Here is a 24,754-nt window from a genome sequence, read left to right on the forward strand (position 1 = left end):
AGAAATTCGCTTCATGATACTTATAAGTATCTATTAGTAGAATTAGTGTATGACTATTCCAATTTGCAATCATTAATTAGGTGTTAAACATTCAATTATTTATCAGCAAAACATTGATGAACATTTACAAATATTCAGTCAACTTGTCAGTAAGTTCTTACTTGGGTGAAATTTTCTGATTTTAATTGAGTCATAAAATGTTTTGGGTCACAAGTGCATCAATTACTAAATTACTGATCCATTGTACTGTAATGTCCTGAAAAAGTACAGGCAACTTCTGAAAGCCTAATTGAATCTTGGAGAGATATTTATTCACCATTGGATTAAGATAAATGAGTCAACTCACAATAATCACACTAAACTTAGGTACATTCATTTCACAAATGGTTAAACTGAAGCTCAGAAAAGATAGAACTAGAGAGGTAAGGATCCAGGTGAAAAGACCTAATTCCTAATATCTAGCTACAGAAAATAAATACATGAGGGTGCCTGGGTGGCTCAGTTGGTTAAGCGACTGTCTTCGGCTCAGGTCATGATCCTGGAGTCCTAGGATCAAGTCCCTCATCGGGCTCCCTGCTCAGCAGGGAGTCTGCTTCTCCCTCTGACCTTCCTCCCTCTCATGCTCTCTCTCTACCGTTCTCTCTCTCTCTCAATAAATAAATAAAAATCTTTTTTAAAAAAAAGAAAATAAATACATGAGCTTGAAAGCAATAATAATTATTTCTCTGAAAGTTCATTTTCATGTAGTGTTATTAAGTTTAATACCTCTCCGTTAATAATTTATAAACTCATGGTGTTTATACTAATATGGCCTTGTTGCATTGTAAATAGCATAATAAAAAACCCCACAAAATTTTAGACTCTTTTAAGGAAAAAACTGTCCTAAAACTAGTTATCTCAACCACCTACTATATGGGTTACTTGGAAAACGAAGGATTTTTTGCAATAGGGTCAGTGGTTATGAGCACACAGGTTTGGAGTAAGAAAAACCAAGCTTTGATACTGGCTTCTGTACTTATTAACCATGAAAACTAAATGAGTTGCTTAATTCTTGTAGTTATTCCATCTATGAAATAGAGGGGAAAACACGTAATTCATGATGTATTATAAGGATTAAATAAGAAAATTTATTTAACTACTTAGTACTGGGCCTAGCAGCAAATATATATGGGCTGATATATATGTATAAATGTAAATATAAATACACGCACAAACACACATAAAATTTAAATGTAGCTTAGAATAGTTTTGAGGCCATTATTACTTCAGAGTCTAGATTTACTTGAACTGGTTTAGCATTCCATTAGGTATGTTACTTTACATGTTTTTGTGTTTTTGTTTTTGCTTGTTTGTTTGTTTGTTTTGGTCTCCAAAAGCAAATAAAACCAGTTTCTATACTTCTTCATAAAACAATGCAAAAGAAAGAAAAATAATAAAAATGTACAACAAACAATTTACTATTATTTGTATTTGTCTGGAAGGAGCTTCCCACAGCTTTAATCATAGCCATTGTTATTATTTCAAACAAAATACATCTCTTAGATATTTAAATGTGTGTTCTCATATCATGGAATTGAAATCTAATTCATTTGTTCTGTGATCTCACTGCAATTCTGCTAAGTGCTTCAAATAAGTAAAATAGCATGTACTGTAGTTTTGAGTGCTAGCACTGAGAATCTAAAGAGATACACATTGAAAAGAAGGGCTGTCCAAGAAAAATTAGGTCTCCTTAATCTTTAATTTTTCATTAAAACACTTCTGAGGTTTGTACAATAAAATCATGGTAGAGACTTTTGGCAAATGACATTATAACTTAGTGCTATATGAAAGTTCTAACAAACTAACATATTTAGAGCTTAATAATACAAATTCTGGGGGCGCCTTGGTGGCTCAGTTGGTTAAGTGTCTGCCTTCGGCCCAGGTCATGATCTCAGGGTCCTGGGATGGAGCCCCACATCAGGCTCCTTGCTCAGCAGGGAACCTGCTTCTCCCTCTCCCTCTGCCTGCCACTCCCCCTGCTTGTGCTCTCTCTCTCTCTCTCTGTCAAATAAATAAATAAAATCTTTAAAAATATATATATAAATTCTGATGCAGAGAAATCTAAACCAAGAGTAAAATGCTATGTTGAGCTTTTTTTTTTTTTTTTAATTTACCTGCCTAATAATTTACATGTTAAGAATATAATTAAGTATCTTGGGAACATTTTCTCAGAAAGAATTCTTTAGAATAAGTTTTGCCTTTGCTACTGTGTTAATGATGGCTTTGATAAAATGACCCAAGGAAAAAAGACAATTTCCTTCAGGTGTTATCTGTGTCTGAAATATTCTTCACTGATTTTACATGCACTGATAATATGAACAAGGTAATTTATCTGACTCTGGTAGGGCAAGGTTTGCAGTGAGAAATGCAAAATTCACACAGAGTTTGCCTCTAAGAAATCTCTGCCGTGTTTTTTAGTTTATATAAAAAGACTAAAGATGTTGCCTGATGCATTGTTTTCTTTTCCTTAAAGCAAGCTGAAGCACCACAAATCAAATTGTTTTTCACATTGTTAATTTAATATTTTCTCTTTCAATTTCTCAGAGAGCCGACATAGGGATTTCTGCTTTAACCATCACCCCAGATCGTGAGAATGTGGTGGACTTTACAACACGCTATATGGACTACTCAGTGGGAGTACTACTTCGAAGGGCTGAAAAAACAGTGGACATGTTTGCCTGTCTCGCACCATTTGATCTCTCTCTCTGGGCTTGCATTGCTGGCACTGTTCTTCTGGTGGGTCTTCTGGTCTACCTCCTGAATTGGCTTAATCCCCCACGATTACAAATGGGATCAATGACTTCTACTACTCTCTACAACTCCATGTGGTTTGTGTATGGATCCTTTGTACAACAAGGTAAGGAGAAAAAATACATTTTAGTCTGAAAAAGGAATATGTTTCAAATGCCATGAATCAGTTAAGAATGTTCTGTATCTGACATCAATAAGTGTTCTAAAGGGTCTTCACAGCAATGCTCAGAAAAGAACATTTCCTACTCTTTCCTAGAGGATCTCAAACACAGCAGGTTTCCCACAAAAATGGTTCATTATCTTTTGATGTAGGTTCAATTTCATCAACAAAGCCAAAAATGAATGTCAGAGGTAAGGTTCACAAGAAACTCAAGATCAGATTTCCCCTCCTCCCCCCCAATTTTTTTTTCCTTTCTCTGACATTCTGAGAAATAGCCTTACTAGGATGAAACAACTTGCAACCAGAGCAGACACTGTTTAATTATTTACATATATAAGGCATTTGGGACTGGTTCTTTGTTCAGAGACATTATTTAATATATTAAAAATATTCAATGATGGTGAAAAAACTTTGATTAATTTAAGATTCTGATAAGAAATTTTGTCTTTTCTTTCATTTTAATATTTAATTAATCTTTACCAGTGATTTAACTTATAATGTCATGGTATTCTAAAGAATGTCTTTGTTTTGTTATTCAATATTTAATCTGCCCTACTCTGTAAAGTTGTCTGGTTAATTCTATGACTCTCACCGTTTTAGAATAGAATAATACTTATTGAACTCCTTATTTGAGACTGCTGCCATTATACAGAATGAAATAATAAAATACTTAGGGGATCGATAGTTTCTTACAAACCTATCACATATAATAAAGAGGAGAAATATGTGTCATAATGGAGATACATAACACTTTTGCCTTAATATTTATAAATTTCAATAGCATCTTATTTTTTATTCACACTTGCTTTTAGATCTTCCATTAAATTTGAGTAGTTGTTCTCAACTGCATACTCCTGAGTGAGACCACTGGCCCAGAGAGGGCCTAGGAGAGAGCCCTAAGAAAAGGAATGGGCTAGAGGAGCTTTCAGTGCTAACTGACAAAGAGTAATGAGAAAGACCCAGGTACCATGTATAGCATTCAGTGGTATACATACCAAATAAAGACAATATTTAAAGATGGCGGGTTTGGCCAACGATGTTAAACATTTCAAAAAATCAAGTAAAATTAAGACTTGAAAGATATTTACTGGATTTAGCAATAAACTTGTTATTGGTAGTATTCCAGTGACTATAGCTGCATAACCAGATCCTCCGAAACCTACCAGTTCCGTGGATCAGAAGTTTAGACAAGACATAGGGAGGATGGCTTGTCTTTACTCAGTGATGTCTGAGGACTCAACTAGACAACTCAAAGTCTGAAAATGAACTCATCTGAAGGCTTGTGCCTTTCACTTACATGTCTGGTGGCTGATGCTGGCTGAGGGCTGGTAGCTTCAGTTTTCTTTTATGGTCTCTCTTCCTGGGATAGTTTGGCCTTTCTCACAGAATGGTAGTTAATTTCTCCATAAAGAGCATTCCAAAAAGAGAAAAAAGAGTCAATGAAACAGAAAAATGTTAGAGTCCAGGTTGGGGATCACAAACTTGTATGATGGCGTGAGTTCCTCTGGTAGGGAACATTCTGGTCGTGCCCATCTCATAACTTTGTTATAAAAATTAAGGTGGCAAAAAATTATGAAGTTCTTAGATAAAATAACTCATATAAGGGTCACATAATTGCTTACCACATAAATAAAAAATAAAAACAAATCATACTCAGCTGTGGATAGTTAGGCACATGGAAAAAGGATAAAAAGGCAAATGATTTTAGATTATTTGCAAGATAATGGTTAAAATCGTAGCTCTTAGGGTACATGTAGCAATAAAAAAAAATAGAAAGACCAATAATAAGAATGCAGTAAGAGTAAGACTGCAAAGTAATAGAGTAGTAGTAGGAGAGAATAGAGTTCTTGATGAGGCCAAAGAACAAAAGTGGAAATATCAGTGTGAGGGAGTTTGAAGTCTGTATTTATGGATTCCTGAAGTTAAGAGTTGGTGAGGGACTTCAAAGCTGATCAAGGAACTGAGAGCCCAGAGGATTAGATGAACCATCTGCAATGACGGTCAACTCAGATTGGAGAGAAAGAAAATGAGCCATGTGCCAAAGTTGTCAGTAAATGAGGACAAATAGCTAGGAGATGTTAATAGGTATGAGCACTGGCTAAAAATAAAGGTTGGTATAGTTAGATGTCATTAACCTTTGTTTTCATCTCACTTCTTCCCAATCCACCCAATTTTCTGTACATGGTTTAATAACCACCAATATTCAGTTGACCCCCCCAAATCTACATCACCCATTCTTTAATTTCAGTTTTGTATATCCAACTGCTCACTACACCACTCTCTGGATATAGCAAAAGCACCATGAGTTCCAACATGTCAAACATTGAATTTATTTTACACTTTAAAGCTCTGTAGCTTCTCATATTTTTTCTTCCAGCTGATGCATTGCCAGCCACTCAGATATACAGGTTAGAAACTTTGAAAACAGTTTGATTTCTTCTTCTTTCTATCCTTCTATCCAACCACAATCAGGTCCTGTGAATTCTACCTTCTAAATATTTCTAGAAGTGGAAATCTTGTCTCACCTAGACAGATTAAGCCTACACTGCTGCCTAGGTTAGGCCTCGTTCATTTCTCATCTGAACTACAGGAATGTTGTTAACAGGTCTTTCTTTTTTCACTCTTGTCCCCTGCAAACATATGCTCCACATACTTGCATATATATCCAAGTTATTTCTATCAGGGAGAGCTAAACACATAATTCTCATTCTTTAAATATTTTCTTGGCTCCTCAATGCTCACAGTTTAAAAGTCTGAGTTACTTGGAACATGAACAAGATTCCACCATTGGGCTCCTGTCCAGGGCTCAATTCTCATCTCTTACCACTCATGTCTTACATTGAATTGTTCAGTTACTCCAAATGGCTTTTGTCCCTTGAATACAAGACTGTGTCATGACTCTCTGCATTGCTTCTGCTCCTTTCAGTTCCTGAGATGCCTTTATTACTAAACTGCTTAATCTCTATTCTTACTCTGCTTTCATATGACAAATTGCTATGCATCCTCTAATTCTTGTTTTGATCTCACTTCTTTTAGGAAATATTTGCTGGGATTAGGAACCATCTTCTAAGCTTCTGAAGATATATTTATCATAACACTTATAAACTATTATGTAATTGCCTTTTCTTTACTTGTCTCCATCTGAGTCCTTTGAGCATAAAACAGTGTCTTATCGTTATAGTCCCTTTACCTACAGTTCAGTGTCTTGTACGTATTAAGTGTTCGATAAATGCAAACTGATCAACTAAATGAATAAATACATGCTAAATACTTAACTAAACAAAGCATGGAGTTAACTGCAATGTTGTGCTTATTAGATTATAATCTGTTCCCCAATAATTTAAATTCACGAAACCTAACAGGAAGTTACTCAGAATGTCTCTACTGGTGTATTTTATTAAGTAGCTAAGATGAGGAACTTATATATAAGGTATCCAATTTGTTGAAGCTTTATTTTTGAGGATGTTGACATGCTTTCTGAACTCTGCCTCCAGGTAGCCAAATTAATTTTTGGAGCACATCTAAGAGAAAAAGAAAAGTAAAATTACCCATATGGTTAGCATGATTTTCTCATGTATAAACATGACACAGATATCAAAAGTTATAAATATGTTAAGCACTTTTCCATCCCAACTGGGCCTTTAAATGATTTGTACAGCTTGTAAGTTGATTGTACATTAATGCAAATTCCTAGTGACGGATAATGCTGAATTGCATATGATTAACTACTTCATCTTTGAAATGCTGCCATTGTTACACTTGCTAACAATGAAAAGGTGAATTTGTTAAAAGATACAGAAAGCATCTTTACATTTTGATTAAAAATAAATGAAGAAAAAGCTCCTAAGCCCTATGAAAAAAAGAATCAGTCAATGACAGTGTCCGTGCACAGGCAATGGAGTTAAAATTAGTGATAATTTTCAATAAAAATATAGTCTTTTTAAGAAGTGCAGCTGTTATTCAGAATTACAGTCTTTATTGAGCCACTAGACCAGATTGAATAGGGATAAAAAGCATTTCATGTATTATCGGATAAATTTCTGAAAAAAAGAGTTCAGGGACAGCTAAAAGAAAAATGTTAAATACATGCCAGTTGTTTACTAATTCTGATTTTTAAAAAAGTCTGTAACTTCAAAGCATTCTGGAAAAATAGCTCAGGGAATCCAACTGTGCAAAAGCAGTATGGCCCATTATAGAGATAAACTTAGTACATCTGTTTGGCTGGAACATTAAAGCTTGTGAATTAGATAGTTAAATGCATGAATGAGAGACCAATTTTATGCAAGTTTTGTTGTCGTTTTATATCCTCCTTTATTTCCATGTCTACATGCATCTCTCTGCAATCAACATACTTAAACAACTAGCATTTGATTTTTGAAGATCCTTTATGTTTAGTTTATGGGCAGTGATGTTAAGAGCATCACCTTAATATCTGGGCCTGGGGGTGGGAGGCCTCTATGACTTTTTCACACATATGGTTGTATACAATTTGTTTGCTGTTTACTTGCAAAGGGCAATTTCAGAGTTTGCCTCAGATGCTTTTGTCTGGTTCCAGAAAGGACAAATATTTATAGTCATGTAAAATATTTAAAGCTATTACATATGTTTATTTACCAGCAAGCATTTATTAAGTACCAACTATATGCCAGGAACAGGAAGAACAAAAGGAAAACAAAGAATAACTATATTAACTGGTTTAATTACCATTTCTTGGGTATGCTGTATATCATGCCCAACTTAGATGTTTTGAGTACGGTCATAAATAAGAAAGATACAGTTCTGGCAGGCATGCTTGGAACCATCTAAATGGGCCATAGCCAAATGGGACCAAAAGAACCCACTTCCAATGAGGAGACAGAATTATTGGAAGGAATAAAGAAGGAAAATTCCTTTGCTAGCTTTCTTAAAGAGCTCCACAGATGCCAGTGATGAATAGAAAGGGGACCTTTAGGAATAGTAGAAGATAACCTGAGGGCTGCTGCACAAGAATTAACAGGAGAGGCAACCCACAGTCTTTGAGACCCCAGGGCAATTTTTGGAAGAAAATAAAGAGCTCTTTCCACTGCCAGATGGATCGTAGTGTTACAGAGAATCACAACTTTCTCATTTCCACAAAAAGAAGAATCAGACATTCTTCTCTATCAAGATTGTTGATGAGAAAGCATCTCTTGAAAACTTGGCATAGGAGAATAACTCAAAAAGACATACATTTTAATAGTGTAGATATCAAATATATGAAATTTATCAGTGTCCTAGTTGCAAAACCCCAAAGGATTCAAACCTTGTAATGCAGTAGCTAAAGCGATTCCTTTGTAATGTTATCTGATATTTCACATTCAATTTGAATATAACGAAAATGATATTGGCTAACTCTACTGTTTACTGACCCTTATGAACACAGGAAAATGAGAGTAATCCCCAGTGACAGGGGGACTGGATTATCCAGACAAATTTCTTTCTACGTTCTGTTCTTACAGATATTAACTCAAAAAAGCTCTCTGTAATTTTTATTTGGGTTCAAAAAAACATCTCTGTTGTTGCTAATTATGATTGGCAGCCCTTAATGAAGGGAGTGCCAAGCAGTCTGAGAACTGTCATATCCACTTGAGAATTTCCCCATGCTGATTTAAAACATGACAAGGTGCTCATTTTCTTTTGTTTTATCACCAGAATTAACCACTAAAGAAAAAAAAAAAAAAAAAACACCCAGTTGAACTTTCACGTTCCCAGATACTATTCTAAGTCTATCCTTATGGGTGTGGGGAATGAGTAATTTGTATGGTAGAAAACAAGTGCAGTGATGCTAAGATGGAAATCCATTGGTTTACATTTCCAATGAACTGTAATGAGCTCCTAAGCAATGATTCCATGAATCATATGTATGTAATATGCCCCTGAATTTCGTTTATTTTAATACCAGCTCTTCATGATATGAGCCAGAAAATCCTTTCTCATGCTAAACTGGGCTTTTGAAGAATTGAAAGTAATCAAGGCATATGAGGCAAAAATCAGATTTCTGCTTATAAAATGCTTATCAAACAAGAACTGGTGAAAACATATTCTTGACTACTTCGAACTTCTTAACCATGCATACTATAATTAAAAGCATTATTTTAGTATTTAACGAAACAAAGGAGTGGTTTCCCGAGAGTCATTAAAAAACAAAACAAAACACTGAAAGGTGATTTTTAAGACACTCTGAGTTGGTTTTTCTTCTTCCCCAAGTGGTATAAGAAAAAAATCGTTTTAAAAATCTAAATTTAAGTGATGAATAAGGAGGTGTCGCAGGTCCTTTAAAATAGCATTGATATCATAGTAGTACTCAGTACTTACAGTACCATGTTACAAAACCCCTCAGCTTAAGTAATAAGAATAGGGTCAGACATCACCAAAGATAAATTTATTCTAAAGCTGATTTAGGGTTGATCAAAGTTAAACTATTGGGATCAAAAGACTATAGGTGGTAATAGAGACCATCAGTTTAGAATATAAATTTGGAAATTCAATTTTTGTTTGACCTGAATCCATTTTTCCCCTTCACCTATGCATATGTATTTAGAAGTTTAATAATGATGGTTATATTTCAAAAAACGTGGGAAACTGGTCCCAGCTTTTAAAAACAGTATTGGTATGTTTTGCAAATTAAATCTCTTAGCATTTAACCTAGCTCTAAGATGCATACTTATAAGCCAGCTATAATCTCTGGTTTACAAAATTGATGGGTAATAAAGTCCTGGTGATACTTTTGTTAAATACCCTTGAATGTGTCATAGCCTTTACTTTAATTTTTCACAATTTTAAGGCAGAGAAATTACAATGTGTAATATAAAGTATAAATTCACATCACATATCTCATCATATATAATAGCTGGCCCTTATTTGTAAGCTACATTTCTTGATGACAATCATTTGTTTTTATATTAAGATTTAACAAAAGACCAATGCATGACCCATATTTCCATGCTGTGGACACATAAAGTTGCTCTTTGATTTGTGGCTGTGACTAAATTTATAGAGTCTCTTTATATTTATAGCTCTGTCTCTTCGACTCTAAATTAGCAATCCAGCTGGGACAGCTACACAGTTTGTCCTGTCTGCTTCACTTGTTTTCTAGCACTTAATGTTTATATCCATGTACTTTAGTACTTTAGCGGGTACTTTTGGTATTTCTTCTGCCTTTACCATTTCAAATTCTTTATTCTCCAGAAAACATCTGTTTAGTTATTAAATAAGAATTATTTATCTAGTCACAAGGGTGAGGAGGACAGCATGGTGTCTGTCTTCATGGAGCTTTCAAAGTACAAGAGAAACAAACTAGTAAACACATAGCTCCATCACGGAATCGTAATTATCATGTTGAGGAAAGCACAAGTCATGATGGGCTTGGAGTTTACAGACATGCTGCTATTTGGTGCGGTATAATTAGGTCAAATACATACAAAGTCATGACCTATCAAAATGAAGAACACAGACTGGGAACCAATTTTTTACCTAGTGACAATGGACGAAACGAATTGTCCAATCAACTCACTTTATCCTTGCTTTCTGATCTATAAAGTACTAGATTATTTTAAGATTTTCTTTCAGCTCTAGGATTATAGGATTCTATCGTATCAATATCTAATTTAAGAACTATTTTCATATCTTTGTGTTTCCTTGAGATACAGCTCAGTTTTAAATCCTATATCTACCATTTACTAACTATATGACATTGGACAAGTTGCTTAACCCCCAGGTGCCTCAGTTCCCTGACTAATAATTGCCTACTTCATCAGGTGTTTGAAAAATTAATCACTCATGGATATAAAACACTTAAAACTGTGTGCATGACATAAAATAGACACTCAACATTATAATTACCTCAACATTTTTGCAGGCCACAGCAAGAGATAGAATCAACCACATTGTTTAATACACTCATAATTATCTCACAGAAAATAAGCATTATTTTATTTTTTAAATTTTTTATTGTTATGTTAATCATCACACATTACATCATTAGTTTTTGATGTAGTGTTCCATGATTCATTGTTTGTGCATAACACCCAGAGAAAATAAGCATTATTTTAAAGAAGCATATTGTAATTAGGCATAAGGAACTATATTAAGAAAGCTAGTTTAGCTAATGAAAATGCTTATAGTAAAAACCATATACTAACAAATTCATAATAACTTTGTCATTCAGCTAGATGTGAAAAACTAAAAGCATTTTTTCCCATGTAAGTACATCATCATCACATGTATTGTGATAAACTGTAGGATAACAGGACCCAAGATACAACAAATAATGAACTCAAATTGAATGGAATTACAAGTTTTGATTCAGGATGCTTCCAGTTTATATATTAAGTCCTTAAAAAGACTGAGTAATTTTAGAAGGATTAATGTATAAGAACTGTGTAAATATGTGTTTTGTTTTTGGAATTATGTCTTGAAATCTGTAACTAAAATAGCACAAAATTGAGCATGAACATCAGAGAGGAGGCTAATTTTCCTAAAGTAATCAATGTTCACAAACTGCCATTGACGGCAGTTTAGAACCGTTTGGATCCATTCCAGAATTGAAATGATGATGATGATGAAGATGATGACGATGATGGTATTTCAGTTTTTGTTTATTACACTCACAGTGACAGTATTGAAACTTAGAATATTTAATAGTTTTTACTGAAGCATAATTGACATACATTACATTAGTTTCAAGTATACAACATAATGATATGATACTTGTATATATTGTGAAATGATCACTGCAATAAATCTAGTTCCTATGTACACACAGTTACAGAATTCTTTATGATGAGAACTTTTAAGTTCTACTCTCAGCAGCTTTCAAATATGTAATGCAGTATTATTGACAATAGTCACCATGCTGTACATTACATCCCTGTGACTTATCTTATAACTGGGAAGTTTATCCCTTTTCCTTCCTTTCACCCATTTGGTCTGCATTGCCTCTGGCAACCACCAATCTGTCCTCTGTATCTGTGTGCTCAGTTTTTTTCTTTTGTTTTGCTTTTTAGAGTCCACATGTAAGTGAGATCATATGGTATTTGCCTTTCTCTGTCTGACTTATTTCACTTAGCATATGCCCTCAAGGCCTGTCCAGGTTGTCACAAATGGCAAGATTTCATTTTCCTCCATGACTGAATAATATTCCATGATATGCACTGAAATATTATTCAGCCTTGGAAAAGAATGAAAAAATATATATGCATATATAACACACATGACTATATATAACATATTTCTTCATCCATTCGTCTTAATGGACACTCAGGTTGCTTTTGTCTCTTAGCTATTGTAAATAATGTTGCAAGGAACATGGGAGTACATATATCTTTCCAAGTTAGTGTTTTCATTTTCTTTGGCTAAATACCCAGAAGTGGAATTGCTAGAGCATATGGTAGTTCTGTTTTTAATTTTTTGAAGAAGCTCCGTACTGTTTTCCAGAGCATTTGCACTGGTTTGCATTCCTCCCGACAGAGCTCAAGAGTTCCTTTTCTCCACATCCTTGCCAGCACTTGTTATTTTTTGTCTTTTTGATAATAGCTATTCTAATAGGTGTGAGACGATAGCTCATTGTGGTTTTTTTTTTAAAGATTTTATTTATTTACATGACACAGAGAGACACAGCGAGGGAGGGAACACAAGCAGGGGGAGTGGGAGAGGGAGAAGCAGGCTTCCCACCGAGCAGGGAGCCCGATGCGGTGCTCGATCCCAGGACCCTGGGACCATGACCTGAGCAGATGCTTAACGACTGACCACCCAGGCACCCCTCATTGTGGTTTTAATTTGCATCTCCCTAATGATTAGTGATATTGAAGATCTTTCATGTGTCTTCTTTGGAAAAATGTCTGTTCGGATCCTTTGCTCAATTTTTACTGAAATTGTTTTTTTGCTATTGAGTTGTATGAGTTTTTTATATATTTTGGATATTAGCCCCTTATCAGATACATGATTTGCAGCTATGTTCTCCCACTCAATACATTGCCTTTACATCTTGTTGGTGTTTTCCTTTGCTGTGCAGAAGCTTTTTATTTTGATGTAGTCCCACTTGTTTATTTTTGTTTTGTTGCCTTTGTTTTTGGTGTCAAATCCAAAAAAATCATTGCCAAGAGCAATGTCAAGAAGTTTACCACCTATGTTTTCTTCCAGGAGTTTTATAGATTCAGGTCTTACATTCAAGTCTTTAGTCCATTTTGAGTTAATTTTTGTATATGGTATAAGGTAATGGTCCGGTTTGATTGCTTAATATATTGATAAAACTGAAAGCAGCCTTGTCTCATAAATAAATAGAACCTATGTTAAATATTATGCTAAAATTTTAAATTCATTGATGGAATTCCTTTAAACTTAAGAGAATTGCTAAGCAATAGTTTCATTATTAACATATATGTAATGCTTGTTGGTACTTTTGAAATATATTATAATGCATAGGAAAGTTATAAATAATAGAGTTAAGTATATGTTCCCTTTAGTTGATATTATTGCAGCACTGGAATATATAACACCAGATATAAGGTTAATTTTAAGATGAAAAAATTTTTAAGTAACCAGTAAAATTTGTGACTTCCACCTAAGAAAATCAAAGCACGTAATAGTATTGTGAGTTAGATTTGTGAGTTAAAGCAAAGAATACGCCATTCCAGTATTCTCAAGGTTGAGTCTAAATTAAAACTGTCTTTGATATTATTTTATCAATATTAACAATCTAAAAATAAATTATATTATTAAAATTATTGAAAAGAAATAAAAGATCTTTGGATGCTTCTCCAAAAATTATTCTAATACAGTTTTTGCTGAGAGAAGTTACTAAGTTCCCAAAGCAATAATCATTTGTTGCCTGAAATAAAATTTTTTGAGAAGCCTGTATTTTAAGTGGGGGTAATCCTAATGTTTTTGGGTTTTAAATTTTGAAATAGTATGATTTCACATAATTATCTGCAAAGGCATGAAGAATTATTGACAGTCTTCTCTTCTGCCTTAGATCCTTTCTAATATCTTGATGGTCTCTCCCTTCCTTCTAAACATAAAGTAATTTTGCTATATCAGCAGGACTTCCTGCAAGCACCACATTTTTGTACTATTGTTATACTATTCAAAGAGTTTGGGCCACTTAGTTCTCAGTCGTCTGCCTTACATCACCACCCAAGGAGTACTATAATCCTCTAGAAATGCATTGCCTGGAGTGTGGCACTGCTTAATAAATCACTTCATCTTATTTATCTTTCTCTTGACATATATCTAGCAACAGGAACCATTATCCTGTGACAATGTTAAGTTCTATTGACATTTTCTCTTAATTAACTACACCACTGGCTACAAATTTAACATTGGGAATAAACTTCCTTTATTTAATGCTATCTTGAACAAAGGAAGTGTTAAGTTTGTCATGCATTCATTGTCTTAACAGATATAGAAACATCTTTGTTGTTTTTTCAGACCAATTTATTCTGCTGAGATAATAAACAGAATTTGCATGTAAAATCATGTCGCACTATTTCTTAATTAAACAACTGACCAATTAGACAAGTGCATTTTTCCATTAGTTATCTTAATGAATATATGAGAGCTCTATTATATATGCCTGAATTCTTCTGTGATACCACTTCTTCAATCAACGGAATGACTTTTATGTACATTTTTATAAATTCAAAGAAACATTTCTTTTGAGATTAAAACATGTTTTATGTACGTTAAAGCTAAGTGTTTTGGCTCAAATTATAAATCACTCATTTATTCAACATTATTGAATGTCTACAATGTGACAGGCCCTATTCAAGCTCCTGGAGATAGCTATCTGAGAAAAACAAAGATTCAGTCTTTTATGGAGCTTTTATTCTAGTGAAGGGAGACAGGTAAAAAAACAATAGGCTAGGGCGCCTGGGTGGCTCAGTTGGTTGAGCGACTGCCTTCGGCTCAGGTCATGATCCTGGAGTCCCAGGATCGAGTCCCACATCAGGCTCCCAGCTCAGCAGGGAGTCTGCTTCTCCCTCTGATCCTCTTCCCTCTCGTGCTTTCTATCTCTCATTCTCTCTCTCTCTCAAATAAATAAATAAATAACAATAGGCTAAATCAATCAATAAATAAATTACACAGTCATCAGAACTCAAATACTATAGAAAAATTATCTCAGAGGGAAGGGATTTGAAGTACACGTGGAAGGGTTGCAATTTTCAATAAGTTCAATAGGTTCATTTAAGTAAGCCTCTAAGCATTTGAGATTGGAACAAGGACCTAAAGGATGGGAAGGAATGTGCTGTAGAGATACAGGGGGTTGGGGGGAGTCAGGTGTAGGGAATCACAAATACAATGACCTGCTCCAAGAGGCCAGAAGGACAGCTTAGTAGGAGGGGAGGTCAGAGAGGTCCATGAACTCACATGAGATTAGGCTGTCTAGTTTTTGGCTTCTACTTTGTAGTAATTAAGAGTCACTGGAGTGTTTTAAGCAGAGGAGTGGCAGGACTAAACATTTAGACAAATACAAATAATTGTTTTAGAAGGCATTAACTGTCAAACTATTCTCTATCTGTTGTGATTTCAAGTCCTCCAGCATACTCGGGGATTGAAGAACTGTTTCAAAAAATTGTAGATTTGTATCTGAGTCGTGATTATATTTTATAGGTGCATGAATGTTTGTCTGTTGAGGCAGCTGTATGTTGCTTACAGCATATATCCATCTAGTGAAACTTTCAAAAACCTTAACTCCAAGAGCCAGTCACACTCTTTTTTATTCTCCAGATCAATTATGGTTATTCCTTTCAGACAATATCTACATTAAATGAAAAGACACATATTATTCCCAGCTCTATTTATGGTGACAGCTCCTGAAGAAAACCATTCTCTTGTAAGTAATCTCCCCCAGTGCTCTTGTTAAAAAAGGACCGCAGAGAGGAGCAAGAGTAATGGCATTCTCAGTGTATTTCTTCCTTCTCAATCAACTTCCTATATCTTTCTGGAAACAATAAATGTTATTTTACATAAATTATTTTAGCCCTTTATTTGGACTACATATCAATATTATATATAAATATCTATCTATAGATAAATAAATATAGATATTTAATATATAGAGATAGCTGTAAATATCTATCTATACCCATATCTAGATATGGAGGGAGAGAGAATTTTTTCCCTATACCAAACCAAACTGCTAATAACAGTTTGCAATCAGAGTAGGATTAAATAATTCCCCTGTTCCTAAATCATTAGTAGTAACCTTCTCTATACATAATTCTTCCTATAAAGGAATGTAATTGAAGATCTTTATTACTTTTATTTGCTTGAAATTTATATATACTTCTTTATCCAAAAAGATCTTAAAATCTGCTAACATTCATAATAACACTTTCTCTCTCAGAAAAACAAATCAATAACACTTTACTCTCAGTTTTCCTTGTCAAGTCCAGTTCTTTCATTAAAAAAATTCTTTATTTTTAAATTCAGTCATTTGGTCACAAAAGGCCATCTGTAATATAAGATTAAATAGACACTAGCTGCAGCCACACTGTAAATCTGTAAACACAGCATTATCCCTCAGAAAACCTTCCTTTGAAAATGATGTGCAGTTCATCCATTGGGGCTCTACTTAATCTCTAAGCCATAGGAGAAACAAGGTCAAATCTTATGTCAAGACCAGGAAATGGTGTAATTATAGTTTTATAGGTCCCCCTATAGTTGTTGCAGATAGTTGTATAGATAGTGACACTTGTGAAAACTACATATTTAAAGTGAATCTGTAATATTCAATCCTCCAAATATGGAACATGGTTTGGGCTAAAGAGTGAAAATTAAAATGTTCACTTTGATGTTCATTGATTTTTTAATTTTTTCTTCTGAACTAATATTGACCCAATTGACGTTCTGCGATTGCTGACTTGAATTGGGTTAAGCAAGCTGGAAATTATATTTGATGACCTGAATAATTCATTAAAAAGAATAAGCATTAAAACTTGCTTTAGTAGCACAAACACATTTTTTATAATAATAATGTAAGATAATGAAGCTGGCCACATGCAATGTCCAGGTTGGACACTTATAAGTTGGAATGAGTAACTTTTGCGTTACTAAATTACATAGAATACATATCTAACTGATGAACCAAAAGAGAGTAATTTGGCTGAGAAAAAGTCATTCTTGGCACTAAAAGACAATTTAACATGCATTTACACCCAGGGAAGCTTAGAAAATGAACAGTAATTGCAGAGGTCAAACTTGCAGGCTGGCTATGCTTACTTGTTTCACTCCAAGACTTGAGTGCAATGCAATTTAAACCTCAAATCTGACTATCTGAGACTATCATTTAATTTCAGTAGTTTATCAACTGAGAATATTATAAATAATGACATAAGTACATATCCAAGGTGTAGATGACTGCACATACCAAACCAATACCATCATGACGAAGTGTTATAAGTTTGTAAACATATTACATACATGTTGTATGTTATGTATACATTGTAATTATATATATTTCTCCTTTACATATGTTATATATATATATATATATATATATTTTTCCTCTAGAATACCTCCTCCTGATATGTCATTATAAAACTAACACATACATACATATAAACTAACTTATTATATATATGTTATATATATTATAACTATATATATTTATCCTTTATATATGTTATATACATATATTTCTCCTTTAGAATACCTCCTTCTGATTTGTCACTATAGTTTAATATATTTCACAACACTAACTAATAAAGATGAAAACAAGTATCGTCGAGTAATGCAAAGGTGTCAGAAAGTAAACCAATATATATGGTTTTCAAAAACAAGAATCAATAAGGTATATTGTTTAATTTTTCTTTTTTCTTTTAAGTAGCAGCTAAATGGTTTTACAAAATAAGAAGCATTTCTTTTAAAATTGCAGATTTTTATTTTTTTCTTGTCCTTTATGATATTATAAAATGCAACTCTACTCTTTTAAATGATTAAATAAATAATCATTAAATGATTAAATGGTTTATTTAAACCATTATTTAAAATGGTTTAAATAAACCAGCAAATACAGTGTTTATTACATATGCATTTTCTGTGTCTAATTTGTTTTACAAGTCTTTGGGGAATATAATTAAACATATTTGAAATCAGAGAATTCAAAGGAAGTGAAGAATGAGAAAAGCCAAGTAGGATAAAGTTATCAATCTCCTTTTTAAAAATATGGGCTTAATTTTTAAATTGCAACACCTGGTATTAATGAAATAAAGTGAAATAAGTTTCATAGAAAAAATCTTTAAATCTTCTTAAAGCCCTCTTCTGCCTTTCTTTTGCTTCTGTGCGGATGATATTTTGATAATCACTCTGAAAGTGACAGTGGCTGTGCTGTATCTTATAGATAAGTTATAAGGGGAAAAATGCCACCACCTCCAACTTTTAAGCGATCTTTTCATAATATAAGCATCTCCAACAATGCTGCATTTTATAACACTTGTTTTTTCTTATTTTTAATTTATTGTCGACTCAGCTACAAAAAAACAATGATGGTAGGAATCCTGTAGCCGGTCTGAGAAGTTTGAAGAGATGAAACTTTCAGGGACCCTCCCAGACTGATCTTAAAGTGCTTTGATCTAGTGGTACTTTTGATCTTCAGTTTGGCGTGTTAGTGCTAATCAAGATGCTTTAGCTGGAAAACTTCCCCTTCACACACACACACACACACACACACACACACACACACACACAAATGTGGAAATTTAAGCTTGAAACAATTCTCAGGGTTATATTTTTCTTTTCAGGTTTAAAAATGATGTACTTTCTATTCATCAGTTTATTCATTGTCATTTCTTCTCCCAAATTTAATATTTTATTCATAATGATTAAACTTAGAATTTTATCGGCAAATGATCTGGTAGAGTGTACCTGTTAATCACAGTGAAAGAGTTATGTTAGATTATAAATTTAATAACAGCATTTCATCCAAATAGCTATATGATCTGTGCTATTTAGAGACAGTATGAAGGATGGCGTAGAGATTATGAGACTTTTAAAGTCGACCAGCTGACATGTTAGCCTGAAGAATATTAGGTACTACCGCCTCAACAACAAAAATGGCAGTAAAAATAGAAAAGAGAGAATGAATTAGAAATATACATGACAGGATTTAGCAGTATACAGAAAATATATTAATATACAGATATAAAACAGTAGTTTCATACTGTATATGATATTTTTAAAATTAAATTATCAGTACATTCTGAAAACCATTGATTCCTTTAGGTATTCTTTTATAGCTTTACTTACTATCTGCATAAGAGCCTATATTATATGTGTGTGTACATATATAATTTGTCTTCCTAAATTTCCTATTATTGCTTGCTTATAAAATTATAAAAAGTTATTCTAGTGGTTCAATATTTGTACACATCCTTGGTTATTTTCTTAAGAAATTATCCTAGCTATGCAGCTTCTGAGTTAAATGATATGTATATGCACACTTCTAAGACTTCTGGTACTTTCAACCAAACATTGTACCATACTCCATATTCACACATTTTCGATAATTAAAAGTATATAAATTTCAATAGAATTTTAAAGGATTTATTAAAAAAAAACAATAGTAACCTAATGCAATGTAAAATTCAGCTTTACATCACTGCACTTCACTAGATACTTAGAAGACACTTAAACATATTCAAGCAGAGGCAATTGCTTGGGTATAACACATGGCAACATTAAAACCCTGAAAAAATGTTGACTAAATCATTTGGACACAAAAGCTCAGATTCTATCATTGATTATGTTAAGAACACAGACAAAAAGCAGTCTGAAAGTTAGCTCAACCTTTCTAAATGTGTATTACTGGTGTTTATAGAGGTACAAAATTATACCATGTAATGCAGTGGGGCTATTCCAATAACTTAAAATACAACAGCAAAACTTTTATATACCTAACTATAAAGGAGGGTCATGTTCAAAATGATAATGGGAAGCAGGGTTGGGGGGTCAGAATCCAAATCCAACAACTCCATAAAGAGAAGAGAGGACAAAAGAAAAAAGTAGCTGATCAAAATTTACCTGAAGTAGCTCATCCAATCATTACAATTTTTTTTTAAATTTCATTTGCAAAACACACACACACACACACAAAGCATCAAATAATCTTCAAGTTATTACTTCCAGAGCCACCAAAGATTATTAGGAAGAGAAAGACTCTAACAGTTGTTTTAAAGAGTTTTATTAAGGGGTTCTTGGGTGGCTCAGTTGGTTAAGCATCTGCCTTCAGCTCAAGTCACGATCTCAGGGTCCTGGGATGGAGCCCCATCATAGAGCTCCCTGCTCAATGGGAGCCTGCCTCTCCCTCTCCCTCTGCAGCAACCCCTGCCTGTGCTCTTTTGCTCATGCTTGCTCGCTCGCTCACACTCTCTCTCTCAAGTAAAAAAATAAAATCTTAAAAAAAAAAAAACAAAGAGTTGTATTAAGCCGCAAAGATGATTATCATCCAGTGACTGGTTTGGATTTCATTATTTATCTGCAAGTGTCAAATATTTTCTAGAGAATCTGTCTGCTGAAAAGTTCATTATATAGTAGAGTTAGAATAGGTTTGTACCATGGGCAGCACAATAAAAGAAATAAAAAGGAAAGTTGCAGAAGATTGCAAAAGCACTTAGTCATACGACTACAATTAATATTAATAACATTTCCTTGGATAATATCTTCATGTAAAAACTGCCTACCATGTCTGTTTTTTGAACAGCAGCCTGCATTCTCAAACAATTGCAGGAGTCTCTTGTGTATTGCCATATGGGCAGAGAAGAAATCTCTAAGTCTGTGAAACTTGGAAGAAACAAAAAATATATTTTTTTCTATCTTCCATAGGCCTATGTAGGAAATCAAGGTGAATGAATGTCTCCAGGGAAAAGGGAAACAAAAAAGTAACTCATCATTTTGTTTGCATGTAAAACTTATACAGTGAAAGTTTTATCCCCCTGCAAATAACCTATTATGTCTAAGGTTGCTAGTTACAAAGTTATTTGTCAAAGTAATTTAAATATATATATATATATATATATATATATATAATAGCTATTTACAAGTCCAATAATTTGGGCTTATAATTTTTTAATGATTCAATAAAAAGTTTATATGTCATTATTAAAATAGAGAAATGATCAATACGCCAGTTGAATTATCCCAAGAATGAAGTTAAGGTATACAGAATCATAGCCCCCCTCTCAGAACAATACAAAAAAAAAAAAAAAGATCTTCGCCTACCTATTTTCTTTATTATTTATTCATCATTAAGAATCTCTTATTTTTGCAATATCACCTTCCTCCTATCTTCTTGATATGTTACATCTCCCAAGATCACCAGTTCATTATAATGGTTATGTTTTAAGCTGATTGTTTCTTACCATCATCTAAGAAAGTATATTGGTCTTAGTAAATTATTTCCAATATAAAATAATGAGGATTTTTTTCTGAGTTTTGTAGATATCTAAACTATTATCATGTTTATTTTAGTTTTATTTGCACAAATCTATCCTAAATTTTCGGCCTGTCAGCCTACAATAATCCTATTTATCCTTACTGTTGAGGAGAACGGAGGGAGAAAATGAAGTGGCAGTAATAAACCAGAAGACTTAATGGAAGAAAGGTACTTGGGGAGGAGGAGACACCGTGAGGCTTCCTAGATTCTCTGACATGTGTCACTCCCTGCCTAGCCTTTTCCCTTACCTGTTAGCAAAAATCATCTGTCCCTACTCCTCTCTGATCTTGACCTTGGCTGAGGAAACTCCTAAGACTGTGGTAAAGATTAAGAAACGTTTACAGGGCGCCTGGGTGGCTCAGCTGGTTAAGCCACTGCCTTCGGCTTGGGTCATGATCCTGGAGTCCGGGGATCGAGTCCCCCATCGGGCTCCCCGCTCAGTGGGGAGTCTGCTTCTCCCTCTGACCCTCCCCCCTCTCGTGTGCTCACTCTCTCTCTCAAATAAATATGATCTTAAAAAAAAAAAAGAAATGTTTACAAAACATTTAACACAATGCCTGGTCCATTAGTAAATACTCAATATATAGAAGCTTTGATTACTTTTTTCCTGACCTTTGCTTTTAATCTCTTACTTCCTGATTTTGGTTTGAGTGTAATAGGATTTTTGTGTTCTGTTTTGTTTTGTTTTGCAACTTCACCCTGATCCCTCTCCTCTCTGACCTCACTTCCTACCTCATTACATCCATGGTTTGGATTTACCACTTCAGCCCAGCAATATGAACCTGTTTCCTGACTTTTCCGTTGCTCATTTATTCTACCCAAATCTTTGACTCAGTGACTACTGGGGCTGTAGATTGAAAATGCCTTTGGAAATTCCTGAGAGAATCTACAAACCACACCCAAAGTGTGGCATATTAAAGGAAGAAGAGGAGGAGGAGGAGATATTCCTTAGGCAAAATAGTTAAGCTTTATGTAGAACTCTAAAATGCATTCAGTTTTCCATATTTGCATTCACATACAAAAACCCATGAGCTGTGGTTCATATACATGTTCTTATTCAATCAGCGGTATTGTGGGAATCACTAGAACATGAATTATTTTACATCCCTCAGTTATAGGTCTGTCTGTATTACTTACTGAACTCTACCTGAATATATAAACCCCATACACTGAATAAAATGTCTATGTTTTATCTCACAACCGCACACCAAAATCTCATTCCTTCAGCCATTTTGCAACCTATTACTCCAAAGAATGTACTGACAGAAACCAGAGAGGAATTCATTTTTTCCTTCTGCTTTTTAAGGTGTCCTCCTAAGAACTTAAACAAAAGAGTTCTGGAAAACAGGAAAAAGACAAAGTTCAAAATTGAGAAGGCTGATACTGTTTTTGAAACACCGAATCCACAATGTAAACGATTCCTTTCTCTATCATATTATAAATCCTACTGTTTACTCAATAAATGAGTAAAGATTTGAAACTAATCTTCAATGGTGGTTAACAGGTTACTGGATTTGAATGGCATTTTGGAGTTTTAAAATATATGTTAGACTTAACCTTGGCTCTTGTATCCTCATTAAACCAGATTGAGTATGTATCGGCATTTTCTGACCTTGTGAAAATAGCAATGCATTGATACAGAAGGCCTAGTTCAGGAATTAATCTCAGAAATTTCCGAGTTAATGGAAGTTTCACTTCGAGATCCACTTTACTTTTGATTCCTGTTGACAACTGCTTCTTACCCTTTGAACTTTGATGCTTCTGGGATTGGTAAAATGGGTGCAGTTTTGCTCAGAACCACTGATTGATTGGGTCTCTGAAAAATGGGGTTGATGATGGCACTAGAATTTACATAGTGGTTTTATATGGTGGCTTAGGCCTTGCTATAATTATTTTAAAACATTAAAAACTAATACATCACTCTGGAGCGGCAGGCCAGACTCCATGGCAGTCTTGCTTCATGCTGTTTGACAAATGACTAGTCATCCAGACAACATTTCCTCACTGAGTACCTTTGCCAGTCCTCATTTTGTTGCAAGTCTGTGGTAAAATCAGCAGGTAGCAAGGAAAATAGTACAGGAAGAAAAAAGAATAACTTGGGGGCCTCCAGAAAGTGGTATTTGGATATTTTTTAAAAATCACGATTTATTTGTTGCTCAAACCATGTACTGTTCCTTATTTTTTTTTCTTTTTTGGTGAACAGATAAGCAATTGATATATATCAATGTATTAAAAATAGAAACAAAGCACCTAAAATATGAATCAAATAATTTAGTAAAGAAAAAATAAACTAAAAGGACGTGAAGACAAATATGGTAGACAGAGAAAACAAAAGGGTGACATAAAGTGACTTCAAAAATCTCAGTTCATCTCTGAACCAAACTACTCAAAAACCATCTGAAGATTTTAGAGGCTTTGAGTATCTTTCTTCCTTTGTAAGTTGAATTACTAAAATCTCAAATATTTTAATTGTTTAATATTAGATAGAAAAATTCTGTGTACTATACACTTAAATATTTTACCCAAAACTTGGATTTATGCTCTTGAGTTTTACAAAGCAAGACATTTACTAACAGAGCTAAAGACAAACTAAGAGAGAAAGGATGTAACTATTTGGTTTCTCCTCTTTTTACTTATTTTTTTTAGCAAGACCTCTAAAATAGTATAATGAAATAGATATAATTAGAGCATGTATACAGAAGCTGAAGATATTTCTAGGAGCACCTCTTAAAGGTGTATAGTTTTGGCAATATCATAATTGTGGAAACCATACAAGTGTTGGGAAATAGTCTGAGTGTCAATGAGGGTTTGAGATACATTCCACCATAATTTTGAAATTTGGTTGTGATATCAATGTTCTTTAGATGCAACATCTTATTTTTAATCATTAAAATTTACAAGGGTCCTTTTGATAGATACTGGGAAAGGAAACAAAAAAAAAGTAAGCAAATGCATTTTTTGTTGCAAATAAAAATTCAAGGAAGATATGTGGCATACTGACCCATTTTGCTTTGTGCTAAAACTTCAAAGTAACCATCAATACCATAAAATACAGTTCTATGGATTAGTGGAAATCTCAGCAAAAAGCAATGTACACTATAAAGCCTTCCAACTAGCATGTCCATTTCAAACATACTGAAGCTGCTTTATTAAAAATAAATAAATAAACTTAAAAAGTAGAAAGGAACTTCTAATATCAGTGTAATTTCAAAATCTCTAAAAGGGTACATTTCTTAATTCAGGATGGGTTAGCTAGTTCCATAAAAAAAGGATTTTGCTAATTAGTATTCTAAAAGATTTGTCTGACCCAATAAAGTTCATGTATAACAAGTTATTTTCAGTAGATTTAGTTCAAT

General features: G+C 33.7%; 1 protein-coding gene across 5 annotated transcripts in view; it reads left to right on the plus strand.

Moving 5' to 3' along the window:
• The window catches only part of GRID2 (glutamate ionotropic receptor delta type subunit 2), a 1,431,476-nt gene that overhangs the window by 1,126,078 nt on the left and 280,644 nt on the right, over window positions 1-24,754 (plus strand). For all 5 annotated transcript variants that reach the window (XM_027599851.1, XM_027599852.1, XM_027599850.1 and 2 more), the window contains exon 11: window positions 2,584-2,896. In XM_027599851.1, coding sequence (XP_027455652.1) covers window positions 2,584-2,896 — 313 coding nt within the window. The remainder of the gene's footprint in view (window positions 1-2,583; window positions 2,897-24,754) is intronic.

Source organism: Zalophus californianus, chromosome 2 (genome assembly GCF_009762305.2).
Source record: "Zalophus californianus isolate mZalCal1 chromosome 2, mZalCal1.pri.v2, whole genome shotgun sequence".
NCBI lineage: Eukaryota > Metazoa > Chordata > Mammalia > Carnivora > Otariidae > Zalophus > Zalophus californianus.